This window comes from Phyllostomus discolor, chromosome 4 (assembly GCF_004126475.2).
Source record: "Phyllostomus discolor isolate MPI-MPIP mPhyDis1 chromosome 4, mPhyDis1.pri.v3, whole genome shotgun sequence".
Classification (NCBI taxonomy): Eukaryota; Metazoa; Chordata; class Mammalia; order Chiroptera; family Phyllostomidae; genus Phyllostomus; species Phyllostomus discolor.
In genome coordinates, this window is record NC_040906.2 from 183,711,899 (window position 1) to 183,736,774 (window position 24,876).

Here is a 24,876-nt window from a genome sequence, read left to right on the forward strand (position 1 = left end):
GTTATGCATGGTATTCTGGTTCCCCAGCCAGAGCACTGAGTTATAACTCACGTTCTGGGAAACATAAGGCTTTCTTGGGAGTTATATATTTTTTGAACATCTAGAGGCATTTAGTCTATGTGTTGCTTTTGTTTGTTCTTAGTTTAACAAAATGCTGATGGGATATATCACATAAGAGAGTATTGAAAGTAGTTGTGTATCTTGAAGCTATTTTGCTTATCATTGTACTTGCAGAGTTGTAATTTTTTCATCAAATGAATGAAGCCTCAGAAAATCTTACTAAATTATTGTATCTCTGATATAGTAACTAAGATTCAAGTTATTTGTATAGTGTCCTTAGAATATTTCTTCACATAGTCTGATACTTGTTTAGCCCCGTGCTTTTCATAGTCCATTCTTTTGGACTTAATTTTCTTATTGAGCAATCTTGTATTTCTGTGACGGAAGCATTGCAGAAACTGGTTGCTAACACTTGGTGGCAGAAGAAGACCAGCTTCAAATGAAACAAGCGTCTTAGTGCGATCTAGATGTCTCAAGAAATAAATGTGACCTTTTCAAGGATACATCCCTTGTTTTTAAGCATAAATCATTTTCTGGAATTTTTAGATATCTTTTCAGATTTATGACTCTTTGAAATTACTAACATAGCACTTAAACTATCACAGTTACAGTTTATGAATTGGCACTTCTTTGTAGCAGCTTTTCACAGTCAGACAGTTAGAGAACTCTAGAATGAAAGAAATGATCCTTTTTGAAACTACTACTGTTGCTACTACTGTTGCTTAGAATGGTTTGTTTCGAGTGCAGAATTTGCTCTTCACAGAGCAAGGGCGGAGGGGTGGTTATTGGAGAAGATGATGGAGAGAGGACGTAAGTTGTAGGGCCGTCATCAGTACGAATAGCAGCAGGGAATTGAAAAGGAGAGTGTATGGAGGAAAATTCTGTTCCGAAGGTAACCCAGTCCCTGAATTGTTTGGTGACTGAATATATAGGACTAAGATTATAATGAAAATTCTACATTAGGTTGTCTGAATCCTTCCACATCCTTCCCCAGCCAGGACCCTCTACTGCCTCTTTTTTCTCCTACTGCCACTATTTACTCTGATATACCTATCAGAGAGCACATTTTCTCAGGAATCTGTTAACCAGCCTCATATAATTTGGCTGCCACTCACTTTTCTGGCTCTGCATGTTAATGGGCCTTTATAAACCATTTTAAAACTCAGGAGTACTAGACTGTTCCTTCTCGAAGGAGTCTGTAGTAAATTTGAAGGGGTGTGGGTCTTCCTGTTTTAGCTCTCCTGGCTAGCCCTGGAAAAATCTCAGTACCTGTCTTAACCTCTGTTTACTCATAGTGAGCTTGGTCTCAATGACTTTTGACTCCCGTGCTATTCTGAAATGTCTATAAGGTTAGCATTTTGACCAAATAGGCTAGTTTGGCTTCCCAGAGATAATTTTTTTTTTTAAACCACAGACTGGCTGTCTCGTATGCAGGGAAGGAGAATGACAAAAACGAGAATAGGTCTTTGAGTACTGATAGGAAGATGGTGGCACTTTAAATTGGGATCTTTCCACCTCTCCTCCTGGAAATCCTACAGAGCAGTAAGACAATGGGGAAAACACCACCAACTTCATCTTTAGTGACACTCGGAGATAGAGAGACCTGTAAATAGCAATTATGTGTAAGTATGTTGGGCAGCAGTGGGAACCAGCAGGGCTTGCATGAGCATTTGTCTTAGGGTGTGGAAGACTATTGGTGACAGATGTCGGCGATCATCAGCAAAGTTTCCCTCACAGAGGGTGAGGGCTCCACTGTAAGAAGGCATAGAAAGCAGGAGAGGGGTCCCAGAGGAGAAGAATCTGAGGAAGCACCACCTTCAGAAGGGTCAGGAATGCCTCCAGGTGCCCTGAGGATGTCCAGGGCTGGCGCTAGAGGGGATGAACAGGGGCCCATCTTGTTAAGAACGTCAGCCCTCCACGGTAGCAACAGAAGAGGAAGCCTTGAGCAGAGAGGCTGGAGGACAGCCTGCCAATTTCTGAAGCTCGTCTCTGAGAGAAGGCACTGTAGATGCCCTTGGGATCAGTGAGCCTGTGTTATTCCAGACAGAAGCTTGTAAAAGGGTTCTTCATACGAGATAAGGCAGATTGTTTTAGTAACCTACTCCTGAGTTTCTCAATACCCAATGACTTACAGTTTTTAGTTGGTTTGAGTCTCCTTTTGTATTATCATGTACTCTTAGGTCTAAGGTTATGGTGTGGAATTCTCCTTAGATGGTTCTTATTTAAAAATCAGCAAATAAATCACAACACATCTCTTACTGTTCTGGTGGTTTTTTTAAAACTAAAAATTCAGGGAAACCTGCTGGGAGATGGAATTAAAATTTCTTTGGAGGTTTTCTAAGTGCCATAGGCCAACTGTCATCTCTTGTGTGTCTGAGTTCTGTTTATAGTGAGTGACTTCACTCATGTTTCTAATGCACACTTCAGCTGCATGCTGCGGTGTTACCCATCTGTATATACTGCAAGAAACTAAATAAGTTTATTATTATTTAATAATTGGAATAATGTCCATAGAAGCAAACTGTTCACTTGAAACCTTTCAGTACTATACATATTGAAACATTGAAACATGGGAAATAAGTACACAGGAAGCTGAATTATTTCAAGAGCAGATTCTAAGTATTGACTAATGTCAGAATAACAAACGACTCCCAGTTAACTCGGACTCTGTTAGAGATTTTGAAAACTTTTGCTCCAGAAGAAAAGATATAATCAGCCCTGACTGGTGTGGCTCAGTGGGTTGGGCGTTGTCCTGTGAAACGAAAAGCAATAGTCAACTTAACGTTAAATCCGGGCCAAGCGGACTGGCTGTTTAAAACAAGCATTTTCATTGGCATTTCCTGCAATTCTTTTCTCAGAACATCTCTCAGGTTTTTATGTGAGACAGGGATTCTGTGACTAAATGAATGTTAGCAATGACGGGTTAAATAAAGTTAATCTGTTTTTTTCTTTCAAGACTGCTTAGGATTTCTGACATGCTAATATTTATTGTGAATCTCAAGAGGTTAGAGCAACAATGGTTTGTTTTATTCTTTGGTTCACGGACATGGGTCATCGGTGCCTCTGCTCCACAGTGTCTTTGCTCGAGACCGTGGCTGAGCAGCTTCCATCTGGCACCTTGTTGCTCTTGGCAGGAGGAAAAGAGGGATGGTGAATCACACGCTGATTCTTTTTTTTTTTTATTTAATCTTTTTTTTCCCATTACCATTTAGTCCCCTTATACTCCCTTTCCCCCACAAGCTGATTCTTAAAGCCTCTGCTAGGCAAGGACACACGTCATTCCTCCTCACATCTTGCCACAGAAAGTCACACGGTCCCTTCTGAGTTCAACAGAGCAGGATGTATGTAGTCAGGGACACCACAAGGAGGGCAGCAAATCTTTTGAACAGTTACATAATTTAACTAAGGACTGTTTCCTAAGTGTACTTGACCTGCCAGTCCTTTTTTTCCCATTGGTCATCTTGTAGCATTAGTGTTTGGCAGAACATGGTTTAGGAAAAGTTGATCTTTATAATTCAGGCTTCAATGTTTTTTTTTTTTTTTTTTTTTTTTGCTTCAAGCATTCAGATTCAGTGGACATATTTAGTTATTTTCTAGTATTCATATCCACAGACAAAATTTCAATTTAAGTATAATTAAGGAACAGAGTTTTAGAACTGGTATTAAATGATAAAATAATGAAATATTCAAGGTAACTAGAGTTCATGGTTTTGCCTTAACTATATTAAAATATAAATGTTCTGTTTATCTCAGCTGTTACCATCAGTGATGGGAAAGTTTTTTCTCAACAAGCCAGTTATTATCTATTATTTAGATATTTTGAAACTTCATAAATGCCATTTTCCTAGTCAAGGAAAGAATGGCGCATAATGATCTTGCAGGAAATTGGAAAGCCCTGTAGTAGATTGATTATGGTTAAAGGCAAAATAGGATCTATGATCAAGAAAACTTAAACTTTGTTCCACAATAGTATTGACACCAAATTAGCTTGTTTCATAAGTGACTAATGACTAATTTCCGATCCCTCTGAATAGTCACATAAAAGTTAACCAGCTCAAATCATGTGAGTGGCAATAAGCTTTTCTCTACTAGTGGAAAGACTGGCCACACTCACTGGTCAACCACCTCTTGTTAGTTGTAATTAACTGCATGATTAGAAGAAGGTAAAGCCATAGTTTTGTTGAGAACCCCACTTAGATCTGAGGGGAAACTAATGTTGTAATCCAAAACTAAAACTAGTTTACATTAGTATTATACTTGCATTCCGAAACACGAGCTGATTAATTTTGACTATCCATTAGAATTTTATTCTCTCATGGAGAGGTACTTTAAAAACAGAGTGATACTTGCTCTTTGAATTACTGAACTGCTCACTGAGATACTTTATAGCCACTAGGTAGAGCATCTGGACCACGGCCAGGCTGTAAACAGCGCGTGCTGGACCCGGGACCAGGCAGAACCCAGCCCTATAAGCTGGCCCAGGAGGCGATGGGAAGGCTGCACAGCAGTTGCCACTGGGCTGCTGGACACTGGGTTTGAAATCGCCACACTGCTCTAGAGCCCACTGGCTGGTGCGGTGAAGACTCCTCCTTCCATCCCTGTCAAGAACAGGTGTGGGCGGAACTGAGCCAGAGAGGGAAGGGCCTCTGCTATCCCGACAGAGGCTGACGGAAGACTGCAGCTGACTGGGGTCCATCAGGGGGTCCGTGTCAGGAGGGAGGTGGAATGAAACTGTGCAAGTAATAGCCAAAATGTAGTCAGCCAAAGGGAGAAGGGGTCATTAAGAATTACAGAGTAGGAACCTCTTGGCTGGTGAAGACAAGGAGTTTGGAGAGACCTGTGTGCTGGGAGAGGAAATGGAAGCGCATCTCTTTTATCTGGCTGTTCCTGAATATCCTTTTATAACAAACCAGTAATCTGGCACTTGCTTTGTCCATAAATCATTTACGGACATCAGAGTAGAGCTGGACCTTTAGATTCTCTCTCCCAGGAAGCTGGCCCACCCAGAGAAACAAATCATTCTCTCTGGACAAATGCATAGCAAGCAAATCAAAAGCCCCTTCAATGACAGTGAACTAGGGAGAGAAATCGATTCTTCAGGCATAGGAGAGAGAGGAGAGATGAGAGAGAGGGAGAGAAAGAGGGAGCGATAGTGCGAATAGAGCATTCTGAATGCACTAAAGTTGCCCATTCCTCATTTCCTGAAGATGACTGCACGACCGTGTGTTATGGACTGAACTGTGTGCCTGCCCCCAGCCAAATGCATATGTGGAAATCCTAAACTCCAGTGTTACTTATTTGGAGACAGGGCCTTTGAAGAGGTATTTAAGGTTGAATGAGGTCATAAGGGTGGTGCCCTGATCCAATATGACTGGTATCTTCATAAGCGCTGGAAGAGGCACCAGGGGTTTGCACACACAGAGGAAAGGCCATGTGAGCACACAGCGGGAAGGTGGCCCTCTGCAAGCCAAGGAGAGTGGCCTCTGGGGAAGGCCAAGTGTGCTGGCTCCTCGGTCCCAGACTCCCAGCCTCCAGAGCTGTGAGAAAGTAAATTCCAGTTGTTTAAAAAAGAATTATAGAAAAAGAATTATAAAATAAGATTTGCTTCAGAGAAGCCCCATGTCAATATATAATCTTTTGATAAGTTTGAGTCACTAATATATAACTTTTCATTAGGAACAGTGACCTTTAAAAATGACTTTAGTTTTTTTAACTAATATCATACCACTAAAGGTATGTAACCTTTATTGTACTTTATTTCCTTATTGTACTCAGGAAAATGAATGTAAAAAATTACCATTTCTCGTTAACCAGTTGATGTCCAAGATGACAAGACAGTTTGGGTTGACTCTTAACTTCTGAATTTTGGTTTCAAATCAATGTATACATTTCTTTTATAACCACTGCATGACAGGAATAAATGATTGGAAAACATAGTAGAGCTCTAGGAATATCAAGCTTACCATCAGTAGGGCACATAATTTCTTTGTCTAATATGCAGCCTATTTGTACTTTCATCATGGAAACTGTGATTATTATAAAGTCACTATAAGAAATTAGCTTTGTGACCTGGCTGGCGTAGCTCAGTAGATTGAGTGTGGGCTTTGAACCAAAGCATCGCAGGTTCGATTCCCAGTCAGGGCACATGCCTGGGTTGCAGGCCACGGCCCCCAGCAACTGCACATTGATGTTTCTCTCTCTCTCTCTCTTTCTCCCTCCCTTCCCTCTCTAAAAAAAAAAAATAAATAAAATCTAAAGAAAAAAAAAAGAAATTAGCTTTGCCCTGGCTGGTGTGGCTCAGTGGATTGAGCGCTGGCCCTTGAACCAAAGAATCGCCAGTTTGATTCCCAGTCAGGGCACATGTCTGGGCTGTGGTCCAGGTCCCCACTAGGGGACACACAAGAGGCAACCACACATTGCTGCTTCTCTCCCTCCCTTCCCCTCTGTCTAAAATTAAATAAGTAAAATATTAAAAAAAAAGAAGTTACCTTCTGTTATACAAAAAGCCTTAATCTTAATAAAACTGACATTTCATCTTTCCTTTGATGGTAATAAGTTTTTCATAGAAATTGAAGAAGAATAATCAGTAGTTTATCTTTCAGAACCTTAAATGAATGATGTTCACATTCAGATTGTTAACTAATGTGAATTTTCATATTTCATGGCGCTTCAGTTTCTATATTGGAAATAGAATTGGCTGCAGAGTAATGTAAGTCTGAGCCCTCTTCTGTCCATATTAAATGATATACACCATTTAGCCAAATGGAAACGATATGGTGAGTGCTTCCTAAGTAAATAATTCCCATTACTTGTCAGATGCAGCATTTAGGTGATTCTAAAAATACTCATCATGCTCTCAGTGGCCTTTTCCCTGTATTGCTTGTTTGGGTGTCAAGTTACAATCAAGAGTAAGGTTCCTTGGGGTTTCACTGTGCATTGTATCAAAGGTTATCAAATGCTTTGAATACGCTGATAATTTTCCCTAAACTGTGACCGAATCTAGGCTAGTGGGAAGTAAAACTTCAGTGATTTCTAATGATTAATTAACACAGCCTTGAAAAGCTTTTCTGTTTGAGGTTTATTGCCACTAATTTATTGTTTCAAAGTCAGATGCCCTGTATTTAACTTCCTGTTTTCTCTTTCAATATTATGTTGTATAATCGATATTGGTACAGTTATAAATGTGAAAAATAGACCTTGCCCATGTTAGATCCAAGGCAAAATAATTTTCAAAAAAGTTACTAGACAATCAATCAGATATACACAGAATTCTGGGGAGTTGAAGCACCCTTGGCATAGTTTTATTGAAGGTACCCTATAGATTGTTTCTCTGCATTTGAAGTAACCCCAAATCTCTTAGCCTTTGCATAGGTCAAATTTTCCTGCCTTTAACCATTTTTGTGATTTTCTTTGAGCTCTCCTAATATGTTGTACCTCAGTCTTAAATGACAAGTACTCTGGCCTATGAAGAAGGAAAGCAGAAAATAATTCTGGGGTTCAAAACCTGAAAATAATGCCATCACCGAGCCTTCTTAGCTTTAAAATATAACCTTGTAGTATTATGTCTTTGCAGCTATTTCAGCAACCCATTGATCTGTTCATAACATAGGAGATTTCGTACCCTTGTTCTAAGTGATTTCCAACTTTGATATACTCATTTATTTCCTTAGAATACTAGGTATTTATTTTACTATGAAAGAGAAATACCACCTGCTACAGCTGGATGCAGAGTCAAATTTAGCTGTAAGTGTTACTGGAAGAGAAATATGTTGGCATGGGACAAAGGGCCTGAAAAAAAAAAAGAAATGTATTGCCAAACAAAAACCTCCCTGGAGAACAAGGAGCATGTTAATATTATATATCAGATAAAGCACATTATGTCTCTATATACATTATTATTGATAATGTTTTCTGATAAGCACTTATAATTTCAGTGCCTCCCAGGACTCATGCCTCTTTGAACCTCAGCTCTTTCTCTAAATTGAGTTGAAGAACTAATTTCATTTTACTGCTCATGTTGGGAGTTATCTCTGAACAATTCTTACAAAATAGTTGGTTCCTAGTTTTTGCTAAAATTAAATTAATTCACCTAACAGATAAGAGTCTGTCTTATGTTTTCCTTATTTCTTACCTTAAAAAAATAATGATATCTTTCAAACTGAAATGGAGGTTAGAATGGCTAGCCAGTGCAGCTGGCATTGATATCTAAAAATCCTTCTTTTTCTGCTGTCACTTGCTTCCATCTGGTCTAAGGGTCTGGCCTGATACTCCCACCCCCCAACCCCCGGCCAAACACACAGTCCCCTACAAACCTCCCTCCACCACACACATTTAAATGAGAAAAAAGAATGGTCAGTTTCCATTTACTCAGTCTTTAAAAATTTTTTAAATCTTACCTCTACTGGAGTTATTCCCTAAAGTTCACTAATGATAAAACACATACCCACCCACACATACACAATGGCATTTACTGCATTTCACTGGTGTGAGCACTTTCATAAATTCACTTCTTTAGTCCATATAACACTTCAAGGTAGGTACTATTGCTAACCTCATGTTATAGTTGAGGAACTGAAACGAAGCACGTGGCTGAAAAATGGCAGAGCCTGGAGTTGAACTCGGATTCTGACTGCTCCTCAGCGTTACTCAGCATAATGCTCTGCTGTGGCATTCTACTCACCAAATCAAAAGAAAGCCACTTGCACTCATTGTTATCAGGCTCTCAATGAATAGCGTTTGATAGTGAACAATCCTCTTCTTGCAGCTTTATCCTCCGTTGCACTCATGACAGTTATTTATTGACCACTGTTCTATGTCAAGCACTGTTCTAGGCACTGGGGATATTCAGTGACTAAAAATCAGACGAAAATCCTTTTCTGTGTGGCATTGACATTCTAATGGAGGGGGATAGATAATGACACATAATAATAAATCAGCATAACAAAGTAAATTACATAGTATGTTATGTAATGGTTACATAGATGGTAAGTGCTATGGAAAAATATACACAAATGTATATATGAAGAGAGAAGGGTAGAGAGGATTTGGGGGTGGGCGTACAAATTAAATGGATAGCCAGGTAAGGCTCTTTCAAGCAAGGAGTTAATGGAGTTGGGAGATGGGCTGTAAGGATATCTGGGAGAAGAACATTCCAAGGGGAGGGAACAGGTAGTTCAAAGGCTTTGGGGTGGGCTTGTGCCTGTCATGTTCAAGGAACAGCAAGGTGGCCAGGGAGGCTGGAGAGGCACAGGGGAGAATACTAGCAGACCAGACCCAGGAAGTTCGGAGAGGACAGAACAGGACCTCGCAGGCTGTTCTGGGAATTTGACTCATTGAGAGAAATGGGAACCCTTTGGAGAACTATCAAAATAGCTGGTTATTAAATAGTTCTTATAGCACAATCACATGCCTATAAAGAAATAAAAAGTACTTTGTTTTGCAAAGGAAAGTCAAATACATAGCAAAATTATAGTAGTAGCAATTTGGAGTGATTTAATTTTTAATTTTTTTTATATCTATTTACATTATTTGTAATAAATTTTTGTGACTAAAAAGGTCAAAATATATTCTAATTACACTTTGTAGTAAGATTTATATAACTATAATCTGAAAATAATATATATGCTTAGAAAAGATTTAAAGGATATACACTCCAGTGTTAATAATGGATTTCATATAAATAGGGTCATGAATGATTTTTATTTCTGCCTAGATTCATCATATTTTTAAATTTTTAACGCATTACAAGTATTGCCAATGTAATATTAAAAAATTATAAATTAGAAGGAAAGTATTGCACCTTCACGTTATGGACTATGTTTGGAGACTGTAAGGCTGGGTGTAGGAACATTTGTATGATAAGGGGACGGGAATGTAATTTTTCCTGTTTCGGGAAACTGCAGAGGTATCAAGGGCACCTCAGCCGGATTTTTCAACCCGTCTTCTTTCTGCTATGAAGGACACTGAGAATGAGGGGCAGGCAGGGAAGCACTTGGAAATGCTTAAAACCGATGCTCTGTCCAACTCAACCTTTAGTGGTGTTTCATATAATTCTTACTTAAGGAGTTTAAAAATGGCATCCATCTTACTAAAACTGTTATATACTCTAAAATGTTAAAATCCTATCACTTTTCAAAATTCATCCATTTCTCCATTGTTGTTGGAGATAATTATTCTTTTCTCGATATCGCAAATTTCAACATGATATACTTCATTACTTCTAAAGCTTAAAGTATTTGAAGTTTTGAATATTGACAAATTTAAACACAATATTTCTTTTTTAAAAGATTTTATTTATTCTTAGAGAGGGGGAAGGGAAGGAGAGAGGGATAGAAATATCAGTGTGTGGTTGCTTCTTGATCACCCCCTACTGGGGACCTGGCCTGCAACCCAGGCCTGTGCCCTGCCTGGGAATTGAACTGGTGGCTCTTTGGTTCACAGCCTGGCACTCAATCCACTGAGCCACACTGGCCAGGTCATAACACAATATTCTTTAATTATTTTTTAATAAAACTCATCCTAGGCCAAGAGACTTTAAAAACAGCTTTATAACAGTTTTGTGGTATCCATTTTCAAATGCCTGTAGGCGGTACTGTGTACCAAAATGTAATGTCAGATTCTAAGAAAGTGATATAAATATGAACTGGCTGGCTAGATGAAATGATTGATTGATGTAATTTTGTTTTGTCATTTCAAGGGAGTGAGAAAAATAGACCCCAAATTATATGAAAAATTTATCAGTCACAGATTTGGAGAAGAAATGGTGCATCGCATTGATCTCTGTTCCATGTTGAAGAAAAAGCAAAGTAATGGTTATTATCATTGCGAGTCTTCGATTGTGATTGGTGAGTGCCTTTTGAAAATCATTTATTATTTTAATTTCAATGTATTGAACATTTTTACTTTTGATTTCTTTAGCCTTTATTTTGGCAAATATTTAGGACTAATTGCATATGTTTTTTTCTCAATGATATAATTTTCTAAGTATGTTTTAGGAATACTTATTGAAAATTTTATAGAACATATCTAGTATTTATATTTATCAGTCAAGATTTTAGTACATGTAGTTTCTCTCCTTTTGTGCTTTAAATATAATTATAATGAAATCTTAAAATGTTGATTCAAAATGTGTTTTAGTTTATTTCATGAATACGAAGAAAGCATGTTCTCCAGTAAAGGCCTAAATGACTACACCATTCTACACCAGGCATTTTCATGTTTGTTTGCCACTTTTAACTAGGAATAGAATGTTCTAGCACATAGAGTTTCACTCTGGGAAAGCCTTTGTAGGTGGACTGCAAAGACTGAAAAGTCATCCTTCAGTTTCTTCCCTCAAGGAAATGTGTTTTGTGGGGAAACAACGATTCATGCATGCATGCTCTATCTAGCATCTTATCAGAGAGACGGCATGTGGAGACAGGCCCACACAGACTTACGTTTCCAGGTGGAAATTGTGTGCATCAAATGAAGATTTCTTTAAAAAAAACCCACAAAAAACCAACAACAACAAAAACAGAACAGGCCTTTCCCCATGGTTGCCATGTGAGTGTATTTTATAGGATCCTGGTCTGTTGTGATTCAGGTACACTGTTTCAAACCAGGCACTATTCTTATAAAATTGTGAACTTCAAGACAACCTAACATGAAAATACTCAAAGAAGATAAATGCATGATTCTAACTATTTCAAGGTCTTCAGCCAAGAGAATTTCTTTCCACTTCAGCTTGAAGAGAACCTGTGAAAATATATGCTCTGAAAGAATCTTAATCCTGAAGTCTATTAAAGCACATTAAAAAATGTTCAAGAGACACAATTTTATTTCCGAATTCTCACTGGGGATCTTCAGAGAAGTCATCGTTTTCCTTCCAAAGACTTTAGCTTCCTTAAACAGAAGATACTCCGTATGTCATTTGAATTTTATGGTGTAAAATATTTCAAATCTATTTTAAGGAATTTTTTTTTTGGTTTCAGAATCTCATATTTTCAGAGCTGTCTTCCACTAAAGTTTTATTTTTCATTTATTTTCTTTTTCTTTTTTTTTATTGTTAATCCACTGAAGTTTTGATGAGGACTAAACATTTCTGCTTTGGCTCATTGTAAAAGGCAAATTCGAATCCTTCTAGAGTAGTACAGATTTTGGCTAGCTTTCCATGTCTTCTCTGTTATTACTTTAGGTCAACCTTTATGGAGAACTATGTACTTCATTGCTTCCCCTATACCCAGTCTCATTTAAAAAACTAAACAAAAAAATGACATGTAAATTTGACTGGAGATATTGTGGGACTGCATTATATAGGTTACAGTGTCCTTCGCCCAGACAGGTCTGTTCTGCCCTCCCCAAATCACTATGTTTTGGCCACTGATTTTTTTTACTGCTCTTTTCTAGCTTAGTTTCAAAAATTCCCCCCAATTTCTCTAGATTTAGGCAATTTCTCTAGATTTTTCTTCCACTGGGCTTCTTTATATCTCATCCTTTTCTAATTCAGAGCAATTTAGCTTCTTTCAGATTCTACCGACCTTGTATCCCCATATGGATCATTTAACATTATTTAAAAAAATTTTTTTTTTTGCTCATTGCAAACTTTTCTTCAGTCACATTTTGGGACACTAGTATGAACTGTAAAATAATAACTGCATCTAAAATGATAATTATGTTAAAATTAACCAAGTTTAATACATGCTAGGGTTCTTTTATTTGCTGTGGATAATTATTGATTTTCTCAATCTTACCTGAGTTTTGAAACAATGTTTACCAGAATTTTGGGATACTTTCTTTGTGATTTCATTTCTTGATCGGATTTAATCGGTTTATATTGGTTTGGCTTCTCTTTGACTTGATACTAGCACAAATTTAACGTTTGTTTCCAGAATCTTGTGTATATTGAGTGGGTCAGATTTCTGATCTTAAGATATTTTGTATTCAGAATGCTTGGGTGGAAGTTGGGTTTCAAGGAATCTGGGAACCTCCTGAAATTGCTTATGAAACTGTGTATGTAGGTACATATGTGACTTTTCTGGGGAAAGAATTTATTAGATTTGCACATTCCTATCTCTCAATTTGTTAATGGTGCGTTCTTGGAAACTGGTAGATTCCAAATGACCCCAATTTTCTTTGCAACTGTTTCTATATCATTTAGGGCATCTTGTTGTTTGTTTGTTTATCTTTTAAAGATATGTCTTTCTTTAAAAGTATTTATTTTTTACGGCTTTATTGAGATATAATTGACATACCTTGTGTAAGTTTAAGGTGTACAACATATTGACCTGATACATTTATATACTGTGAATTGGTTACCAGCATAATATTAACACCTCCATCCCCTTACATATTTACCATTTTGTGTGTGTGTGTGTGTGCACGTGTGGAGAACATTTAAGAGCTTCATTGTTAGTAACTTTCAAGTATATAATACAGTATTATTAACTATAATCATCATGCTGTACATTACACCCCCAGATATTATTTGTCTCGTAACTGGAAGTTTGTGCTTTTGACTGATATCTCTCCATTTCCCTCCTCCTGCCCCTGTAACCATCATTCTGCTCTGTTTCTGTTCCAGCTGTTTTATATCCCACATATGTGAGGCCATACAGTATATGTCTTTCTCTGATTTTTCACTACTTTTGGTTTTATTTTAGCATGGGTCTGTTTTGGGAATTCATTTCATGTTTCTTGTATAAATGACTTGTCAAGTGTCTTTTTAAAAAATGTCAGTGACTATATGCTTCATTTCTTTTTTAAAATCACTTTTTAATTGTTATTCTATTACTGTTGTCCCAGTTTTTCCCCCTTGGCTCTCCTCTGCCCATCCCACCCCCCACTCCCACAGTCCATCCCCACACTGTTGTCCATGTCTGTGGGTCACTCATACATGTTCTTTGACTAGTCCCTTCCCCTTCTTTCCTCCATTATCCTTCTCCCAACCTCCCCTCTGGGCACTATAAGTGTGTTTCACATGTCCATGCTTATGGTTCTATTTTGTTTGTTAGTTTATTTTGTTCTTTAGATTCCTCTTATAGGTGAGTTCATATGGTATTTGTCTTTCACTGACTGGCTTATTTCACTTAGCATAATACTCTCCAGTTCCATGCATGCTGTCAAAAAGAGTAGGAGCTCCTTCTTTCTTTCTGCTCTGTAGCATTCCATTGGGTAGATGTACTTTATTTTTTTGATCCACTCATTTACTGATGGTCACTTAGGCTGCTTCCAGCACTTGGCTATTGTAAATAGCACTGCTATAAATATAGGGGTGCATAAGTTCTTTTAAATAGGGGTTTCAGGATTCTAAGGATATATTCCAAGCAGCAGTATATGCTTCATTTCTAGTTGATTCTTTTTCATGTTTTCCTGTTCTGCTCTTTGCTTCATGGATGCTATTCCTTCATTTTTCTCTTGGAGGATTTCAACCTAGTTTGTATTTAATGTTCTTTTCATATTTTTTAAGTTTCTAGTTCCTCGGGTATGAATTCTTCTATATGTTGGGTCTGTTGTGGCACTCCATTTCCTCTGATGGTTTTTAACTTTTTCTGAGGGCCCATTTGCATGTTTCCTCTTCATCACCCCATGTGTGGTTTAGAGATGTCAGCCCTAGTCTCGTAGGTACCCTGCTCTGAACTGGGTGAGGAGCTGGCAGTTGCAAACCATCCTTGTCCACAGGGTTGGAGTTCATTCTTCTTGTGTCTCACCAATTTGTGAGGTTTTTTTACAGAGTAAAGAGCATTAGTGCTTGCCATATTGGCTTCAAATATTTTCCAGATTTTATTTTGCACTTAATTTTGGTCACAAGTTATTTTTCATATTAAATGTTTAACATTTTTGTTAAATTATAGATTGAAAAAGTTCTACTATGATTGGTTTAATTATTATGACTAGAGTCATCTCCAAACCAGAGATTTAACATGCCAACATAAGAAATGTCCAAACCTGTAGAGATTTTTATGAGTTTACTTGAACCAAACTTATGACAATTGCTGGGAAGCAAAATCTCAATAGATTGAGAAAATGCTCCAGAGGATGGCAGTTTTGCAGCTTATTTTATGCATCAGAATCAGAGGAGAAGTGAGGAAGGTTACATGAAATCCAGTGGGGTAGACTAAAGAGGTGGGAGAAAGCAAATTGAAAATGTCTGAGATTGGATAAAAAGTAAAATAGAGACATACTTTTTTTAAATTTTTTATTTATTTATTTTTTTACATTTTGGGCAGAGGATGAGTTACTAATGAAACTTTATAGCACTTAGAGATGGTATGGGGTGGTGCAGAGTAGTGAGGTCTCTACTCGAGTGTGGTTGTGCCCGAAGGGGTCTGGCAAATGAGATTACCTGACATTTCAAAGGTGTGTTATCTTAGATGCAAAAAGACTGGAGAGGATCAGTTCAGGTAAAGGGTGACCTTTGTCAAGGAAGCTGCAGGCCTAGGATGTGGCTATCCACCACGACTCGAGTTTGGTGAGGAATTTTTATGTTCAGACCGTCCCATGCGATTACTGTTGGTATCTGAGTTTGTAAGGTCGCCGTGAAGGTTTCCCCTGAGATGGTCAGTTTTAGTCGGTGGTCCCTTTTCTGTCCACAGGTACAGATATATTTATATTGTCTTATAGTTTTTGTCATTTGAGCTTTTAAAATTTTTAAATTTTCTTATTTATTGATTTTGGCAGTGGGGGGGATAGACAGACAGAGACAGAGAGACAAACATCCATTTGTTGTTCCACTTTTGTATGCATTCATTGGTTGATTCCTATACGTTCCCTGATGGGGGATCGAACCCACACCTTGATGTGTTGGGATGATGCTCCAAACGAGCTGCCTGGCCAGGGCTTTCATTTGAACTTTCAAGCTACTTGTCATGATCATTAGTATAAGTACTCAGACAGAGTATTAACAGAAAATCCAGTCACTAAAGGTGAGTGTGAAGTAGGGATTTAGTTTTAGGAATATATATTTACAAACTTTTTATACCCCTACAACCTTAGTCTGTGTTCCAAAGATCAGAAATTATCAGCCTTTCATGTTGTACTTGATTAAAAGTTTTTTTTTTCTAATTTGAATGACTTGCCAATATTGGGGTGATTTCATTTTTTTAAAAAGCTGGGTTTCTACCATCTTCTGAACTATCTGATCCGACATTCTTGCATGGCAGTGATTTACTGGATGGGGTAGTGGGCACATTGACCTTGAAAGTAGCTGCTTTTTATCATCTCCACCCCTTACTCTGTTGTTTTTCTTATAAAATTTGCTTAACTGCTCACACTACCTACTTGACTCCTGAAGGCACTTGAGTTTGCCCCCCCTGCCAGCTGTTGCTATTACCTGTGCCTACTTTGCATTTCCATGCTGTGCATTTTTGTCATCTCTGTCATCTGTACCTTGATGTGGAGTGTTGGGGGAATTTGCTAGGATATGGACGTAACATTTGGATTTTTAGATATAAGGAATGGTACTACATTTTAGTTATTTCATAATCAAAACTTTGAGTAATGCTATGCCTACTTAGTATTATCAGGCTATAACTCTTTACAAACCTAACTATACTAACCAGCTATAATTCAACCACTCCCTACTCTATCAACCCACCCCCCCAAAGGGAAGGAAATTAGGAATGAAATGTGATTCAGATTTCTTAGGGTGGTGCAAGCTGTTCTGCATGAACTACTTACTGGAGTTGGGTGAATTAATTTTTCTCAGGCAGCTATGTTCCATTTATATTTCCTTAGGGAAGGTAATTGACTAAATGACATCCTCTGTAAGACTGATGAGCAATTTAGTGCTTGCAAAAACTAGTTTGCTTTCAGCTGTCAGACTATTTCATAGGGGGGCAGTAGGGAATTTGGAAAGGTCTGGAAGGTATTTCTTTTGCAGGCCAGTATACTTCTTTATAATTTCTACAAGCCCAGGTGGGAACAATGATTTTCTGGGACCATCACTCTTTTTTGTTTAATAATAATCCATCATTAATTTAATATTATTGAGCATTTACAATGTGTATACTACTCTCTTGGGTATCATGAAATAAAAAGAAATATAAGACACAGTCCTTAAGGGCGATGTGGAGTCACTGGGCGGCTAAGACTACATCTGAGAAACAGAGATGGAAGAGGAATGGATGAAGGGGGCTTTGTGCATAGCAGTAATGGGCTTTGGTATAGGACACAGTGGAAGAAGCTTGCAATTTCACCTTCTGAGAGAGTGTGAAGATGGTGAGTACAAGAGTTTGGATAAATAGGATGAGATCAAGGAGCAGACAGATGGACAGTAAAGAAAGCACCGTTTCTAGGAGCACTAGTATGATTTACAGGGGTAGAGAAGCAATGGACTGGGAGGTAGGGTGGGGGCAGTATTAGTGATAGGAGCCACACTTCAAAGGCTGTAGTGATAGAGTCTACTGTCTTGTTAGTGGAGGAAGCTACAAAGGAGGCGGTGGCTTGGTTTGTGTGTTTGAGGAGTTGGTGAGGGAGGTGGGAAAAGAGATGGGCACAATCATGGGTACTGAGGCAGGGAGTGTACAATAAAGGAGACTGAGTAGATAGGTATGGGATAAACAGAGGATGAAGTTTAATACTCAACGTAATGACACAGGGTTGGACCCTAAAGATAAGACCTTCAAGACTATAGCACAGAGGCAATGAGTGGGTAGGGTTATGTCAACCATAGGCTCAAAGAGAAGCAAACAGGCCCACGCAGATATAGTGATAGAAGGGGGAAAGGGTCATATATATCAGGTAAGTTAGAGTCATCATAGCTACAGTCTATTCAGTCTGTATTCAAAGCCAGACAGATCAGATCAAGATGCCAGAATTTATGGGCTGAAACTCTATGGAGAATTCTTAGTGAGTCAGTGAATTTATTCTATCCAGATGTCCCTGCTTTTTGAGAATCCCCCTTAAGAGACGTGGACAGCTTAGAACAATGCTGTCAGTCTTAAAATGCTTGTCATGGTTCATCCAGTGATTTCCAGTAGTCATACCTAAGTCATATTTCAGCCAAAAGGAAAGGACCTTTGGGGTTGCATCTGTAGAGACCCTCAGCTCTGACTTTGGTGCCCTAATCTTCAGTGCCATTTCATCCTTAGGGACCATGGCAGAGCTCCAACAGCTCTGGATCTTGCCTGACTTTAGTGTGTAGGTGTGGGATCTTCTCTGTGAAAGAAAATACTGTCCGAGTCATGCCTCGTTGGTGGTTACAGCAGGGAGTGCTGGAGGAAGAAGTCAACAGTTTTTCTTTATGGCTGGAAGGCAGAGCTAGGGCAAAAATCTTTGAGCTTTCTAGAATCTTTAAATCTTAACCCATATCAGATCAATGATAAATAATAAAGTTTTAAAATATTTAATTTGAAAATGTTTATATTGCTTAAATGTCATATGCCCATGTGAAGGTCTACTTAGTGGATAGCAGTATTGGCAATAGATGGGCACTTGAATGTTGATTTTTCTTATGCAGATTTTTTACTTTTTTGCTGTAGAAAAATGTAATTCACTGAATGATTTAATATACTAATAATTTATAAGGCTACACTCTTGTTAGATTTTAAATTCTTTTAAAATACACTTTTATTCACTAGTTCTCAAACTTTGGTCCATGGATCCCTGGCAGTCCCTGAGACACTTTCAGGGGTCTGTGAGGGCAAAACAATTTTGATCATAATGTTAAAACATTATGTGCTTTTCCCATTGGGTTAACATTTATACTGATGATGCAAAAGCAACCGTGGGAACAACTGTGCATGGCCAGTATGAATCAAGGTGGTTGCAGTTAAAAACTTTTTTAAGTCAGTTTTATGTAAGAATGTTCTTGTTGAGTCATAAAAATTATTAATTGCATTTAATCTCAACCTTTAAGAATGTGTCCTTTTAATATCCTGTGTAACAAAAATGGAAGTGAGCATAAACACTTCTACTGCATATTGAAGTAGGAGGCTGACTCCAGGAAAAAGCATTTGATTGGTTAAGCTGCATGATAAAGTCGCCACTTTCTTTCTTGGAACGCCATTTTTTTTTTCTTGAAGAATGATTGATAGACAAACCATCATTGTCAGGCTTGGGCCTAACAGGTGTTTTCTTAAAAATAAATAAAACTGTCACATCAAGGAAACTGGCATTATTTATTGCTAATGACAAATATAACCCACATAAACAAAAGCTTTTATTGGAGAGGGAGATTGTCAGAAGTTTTTAAGAGTGGAAAGCGGTTCTGGAGCCAAGGTGTGCACAAATTCTCACGGTCCAGAGAAACCAGAAAACAGTGTGATCCTCAGATAGTTCTTCAAAATTAATTTTGATTAATAGTTCTAAGTTTTTCTTCTGACATTAATTCTGATGGCTACTCAGCTGTCTCTCTATAAAATATAAACTGGTTTTATTCCTCCCACCTAATTTTTTTTCTATATCCCTCCTTAATTTCTGTTCAAGCATTCCTTCTTTGGTAAAGATATGAGTGCAAATACTCCAGGCTGACAGTAGCATATCTATATGATGTGACTTACTCATAAAACACTATTATGTTAATATTTTATAATATACAAATGTCTTTTTTGTGATGGTCAGGACTAAAATTTAACCTTTTTTTTTTCTTTTTTTTTTTGGTGGTGGTTGCACAGACTGATGGGGAGATGATTCCAAAAATTTTATCACTACTTAGACCAGCAATTTTCAACATTTTTCATCTCATAGCAACTATAAACTAATCAAAAAACTCTGCAGCACACCAAAAAAAATCATATTTTTTGTCAAAAAATAGGTATAATTTTTATTTATTCACACCAGATGGATATTGTTGTGTTGACTGTTGTCATTTTTTATTTGACAGTCTAAGGGAAAAGAGGTCAGCACCTCTGACTAGTCCGGTATGGCATATTTTAAAATTCTTGCGGCACAACGGTTGAAAATCACTGACTTAGACTAATTAAGATGAATCTATTTCAAGCATGTTAGAAGAGGGAAATAGTTTATCATCTGAGAAAACTACACATTTTTTTCACTCAAAAACTTTAGCAGTTGGAAATTTTCTGTTCAAAATTATCAAATAATTTAAGAAGAACTCAGTAGAGGGTATTTCATTATTTTCTTTATGACACAGAAATTGAGTGAGTATACAATTTATCATTCAAATGGTATACTTACAAGTGTGCTATGCCTGGATAAAAGAAGAAAATCAAGACTATCTGGGTTTAACTGGGACTCATGTCATCCTACTTAGAAAGCATAATGCTCTTTAAAAAGCAGAGCCTTTGACGTGTTAACATACGATATTTCAAATGCCAATCTGGTTCCTTTTGTAACCTAATTTTCCCTCTTTAAATGTTCCTTTGATGAAACATGTCTTCTGAGAAGAAAGTGTTTGAAATTTCATTGTTATATGCCCTACAAAAATGAAAAGCAATTCATAATCGGAACTCTCAGGTTATTTTTATATCTACTTGGGTTAGAGGAAGCTTCGGATTAAGTAACTGAGAAAATTAATCTTAGTGATGGCTCACTGTGTTTTAACTGGTGTATCAGCGTTTAATCTGGACACTAATACAAAGTGGCAGCTGTGGCTCAGGCTATTTTGAAAATTCAACCATCTGTTGGCCTGGTTTCAAACCTTGTGATTTATATTAGATGCTTTAGGAACTCTGCATATTAAAGGGGCAGAGCTATATGGTATATTTAACTATCTGAAAATTAAGCTCCGCTGCTAGAATGATGCAATAAAAATTTGTCATTTTATGATTTATTTTTAGAGCCTTCTATTTTAAGTGTATTCTGGAAAACATGATAGTAAATTTTTCCCCATGTGTATGCTTATTTTATTTTTTAAATTTAGTTTTCAGTTGCATTTGACATACTAGTTCTAGGTGAACAACGTAGTGATTAGACATTTACATACCTTAACGAGTGACCACTCCCATAATCTAGTACTCATCTGACACTATGTAGAGTTATTACAGTATTATTGACCACATGGTCAACGTTGAGTTCCAAATGAAAAGGAAAATGAACTGCGTGAACGAAATGATTGAAGTGGTGAACCTGTGGTCAAACCAACCCATTAAGGTATAGCTAATTAGTGTTAAGAGACCCTTTCAGTTGCCAAAGTTATGGCTAACTAGCCCATCATATTGCCCAATTGCCTCCAAATACATTGTTTCACTATACTGAAAATGCTTATTAATTTTTTAAAAGTGCTAACCACAGTGCCTGGCAAATAGTGTTATAAAATGTTACTTATTAATGTTAATAGTCTTACTAGTTCTATTAGAATGCTTATTAGAATGGTATTTTTACTTTTCTAATATCAGGATGCTCATTTCGGTTATATGGATTTGCATTATTCTTTGTGTTTTCCTGAAATTGGCATGTGATTAACACTGGTGCATTTCAAAATAAAAATGAGTATATATATGTATACTCATATACACACAGGGGTGGGCAAAAGTAGGTTTACAGTTATGAGTACACAAAACACAGTTTATTCTGTTGTTATTTATTAATTATTGTATTATTTATTTGCATTACAACTGTAAACCTACTTTTGCCCACCTCTGTATATGGCAGGTACTTTAATTTATGTATTTATGCAGTATTTTATATTGCATATACATATTTATACAGGGTGGGGCAAAAGTAGGTTTACAGTTGTGTGTACACAAAACACAGTTGATTCTTGCATTATTATTTATTGTATTGTTTCCCATAAGAGCAACTGTAAACCTACTTTTGCCCCACATTGTATATAATTTATATATATACATACAATGGCAAAGATGAAAACTTGACTTTTGGGAGGAAACAATAAACTAGGCAGATCTATTCTGTTTAATGTAGAATTATCTAAAAAATTAACTTGATAATGTGGTAAAATCACAAGAGCCAAACATGCAAAACTCGCTAATTCTTCACCATTTTAGTGAAGCATGGAGGAATTGGAGAGGATGCAGAATAGCGGAGAGAGTGTGCTAGAGTGAGAAAAGCAGAGCGCCCCAGGAGTTCCCAATCAAACAGTCCTTTTCTAGTGGCCGCTGCCGCTTCCCAGCTAGCAATATTGTGCACATTACTTAATGACCCTAAACCTATAAGGTAGGGCTAATAATGGTGTTACCTCGTAACATCATCAGAATGGAATGAAATAATACACAAAAAGCATTTAGCATCATGCCTGATACATACTCATTGTCCACTCACTAGTGTCCATTATCATTGCCATTTTTATTTCGAATCGTATGTAGAATTCTTATGTCCAGGACAGAATAGCCCAAAGACTGACTTAAGGAAAGGTTAATATTTTCTTTTAAAGATTTTATTTATTTATTTTGAGAGAGGGGGGAAGGGAGGGAGAAGGAAAGAAACATCAGTGTGAGAGAGAAACATTGATGTGAGAGAGAAACATCCACCAGCGCCCTGCTTGGGAATCGGACTGGTGAGCTTTCACGTTGTGGGGTGATGCCCAACCAATGAGCCACACCAGTCAGGGCAGGAAGGGTTAGTATTTTGAAAAAGTCAGCTTCTTCTTAATCTTTACTAGTTGTACACTATTCTAGGAATTAGGAAAAACTCTGGGCTCTGAAAGATTGTTAAACACTGGAACAAGGTGTGAAGGGATTTGTGAAATGTCTTTATGTTTAAGGGGGAAGAGAGAGTACCATTTCCGAGGTCATCCAACTTGGAGGTCTGAGTGACCTCTTGATGTCTCTTCCATCATTATGATAACTCACAAGTTCTTTATTTTGTGTTACATTGTTGTATTTTAGTTTTTGCTGAAGCTAGACTTTCTGATTAATTGGAAGAGAAGTAGTAACATTCTCATTGTCCAGCTCTGTCTGAAAACCCATCCCACTGTATTCTTTTGTTACATATTTACTCTTAAAACAGGAATTGGAAGGCAGAGTATGACTGTAGTGAGGAAACGGCTCTTGGTTGGCGGCCCTGGTGGAGTAAACTCAGGATTCACTGATGTTGCCTGAACCATCAGTTCATTCCTAGTTCCCCCGGTGTGTCTGAAGAGCTGTGCACAGAAAGACTCCTCCTTCACTGTAAAACTCCTTTAGTCTCTTTATGGTCATTGCAGTTTATTTATGCCATTTATTGAACAGCTATTTATTGAACCTGCCAAGTGCCAAGCATTATGCTTCTGTATATGAAAGATGTGCCGACATAGACCGTACTGTCCAGCAGTTTACTTTCTAGTGGGTGATCATGCAATTACAGTTTAAGCTGATAATGACTGTGATGAAGTTAATGGGAACCCAGTGGGGGTTCTTTTAATTTGGTCTGGGATTAAAAGGAGAGACTGCATGGAAGAGGTAGGGTTTGAGCTGAAAAATGAGAATGTGGGGAGGGAGAAAAGGAAGGGTTTTCTCAGAGGAGTGTAAGTAGTTCGCTCTGCACATGAATTACTTGTCATTCAGGTCTTATCATAATTCAGATCTTACCTTGTAGGGGATGGGGATCATCAACAATATGGGAGCTTGAATGTCACAATCAGATTTGTGCTTCAGAAAGGCCAGTCTTCCAATAGTATAAGCACTTGGTTGTCGAGAGGGAATAGAATGCTGAATCAGCGAGATGAGTAAGAAGGCTACCAGCGAGTCCAGGCAGGTGGTGATTGCCTGCAGTTAGCGTTTGCAGTGGAGATGAGAAAGGGGGGGTGCATTGTAGATCTAGGTAGGCAGGAGAAGCAGTGTTTTCATGTTTAGGCTGGAGTATGAAAGACAGAATTCTAGGATAGCTCCCACGCATGGGGCTTAGACAGCTAGTAGGTGGTAGTGCCCTATGCCTGCATAGAGGATAAAGGAGAAAACAGATTTTGGTGACAAGAAGATGACGAGTTCAGTTTTAGACACACACACACACACACACACACACACAAAGCACCTGTGGCCCAATAAAGCGACAGATCCAGAAGGGAAATCTGGGATACAGATGATATATCCAAGAGACAGATGTGGGGCACAGTGGCATTAGGTTAGTAGTTAAAGGTGTGAGTATAAATGAAGTGGTGAGGGGCACCTGGGCAACTTGGGACTTCTAGCTAGTTTCTCAGCTAGTTACCTGAGATAACTCTTGGGGAGGGAGAAAGGAGACTTCTAAAAAGGGGCTAGGATAGAGATAAAAGGTTGTGGAAATTATTTAAGTAAATATGACATCCATTTGTTGTTTCTTGTTGGCTTATGGAATCTGGACAGTAATGACATAAACATTTCCCTTTACTATTCAAGTTTACTTCCTCTACAGAGACTGTGTAGAGGAATGTATTCCTCATAAAAACAGAGGGATAAGGAGAGTAAAAGAAACACAGAGTATACATTATTTGCCTTTATGAAGTTTAAATTTTCTTTTTTCATTAATCTCTAAAGGTCCTTTGATATTTTATCTGATTTTAATATGTTTTATATAAAGTACCTAAAACACTAATTGTAGCTGAGAAAACATTTTCTCAATTCATGAATTGTGGTTTTATTTGATCTTCTATTGACTTTAGTATTCAAGTGAATATTTTGTCTTGATTCTGACTACGAGTAAAGGAAACTGCATTAGAACTTCACAAGTTTTATGTTTCAGACCAGGGAACCATAGCTGCCAAATATATTTTCATTGCTAACAGCTCTTATCCAAGCAAAAGGTTTTGCTTAAGAAGTCAGTCTTAGCATAATAAGGTTTAGAGAGAGGCAGTTCACAGTTTTGCTGCTTGTTCTCCAGCTACACATTTAACAAGAAAGTAGTTTATAAATGTGGCATACATATCCGTATATGATGGTTTTTTTTTTTATTAGTGTGAAACTCTTTTTCAATGACTTACTTTTTTAGGGCTTTTTTTTTTTTGCTATACAAAATAATTTTTAGACT

General features: G+C 37.6%; 1 protein-coding gene across 1 annotated transcript in view; it reads left to right on the top strand.

Annotated features, from left to right (window-relative positions):
* The window catches only part of LOC114495248 (A-kinase anchor protein 7), a 104,304-nt gene that overhangs the window by 47,397 nt on the left and 32,031 nt on the right, over window positions 1-24,876 (top strand). Inside the window, 1 exon segment of the mRNA XM_036024727.1 lies at window positions 10,757-10,904. Within this exon segment, the coding sequence (XP_035880620.1) occupies window positions 10,757-10,904 (148 nt within the window).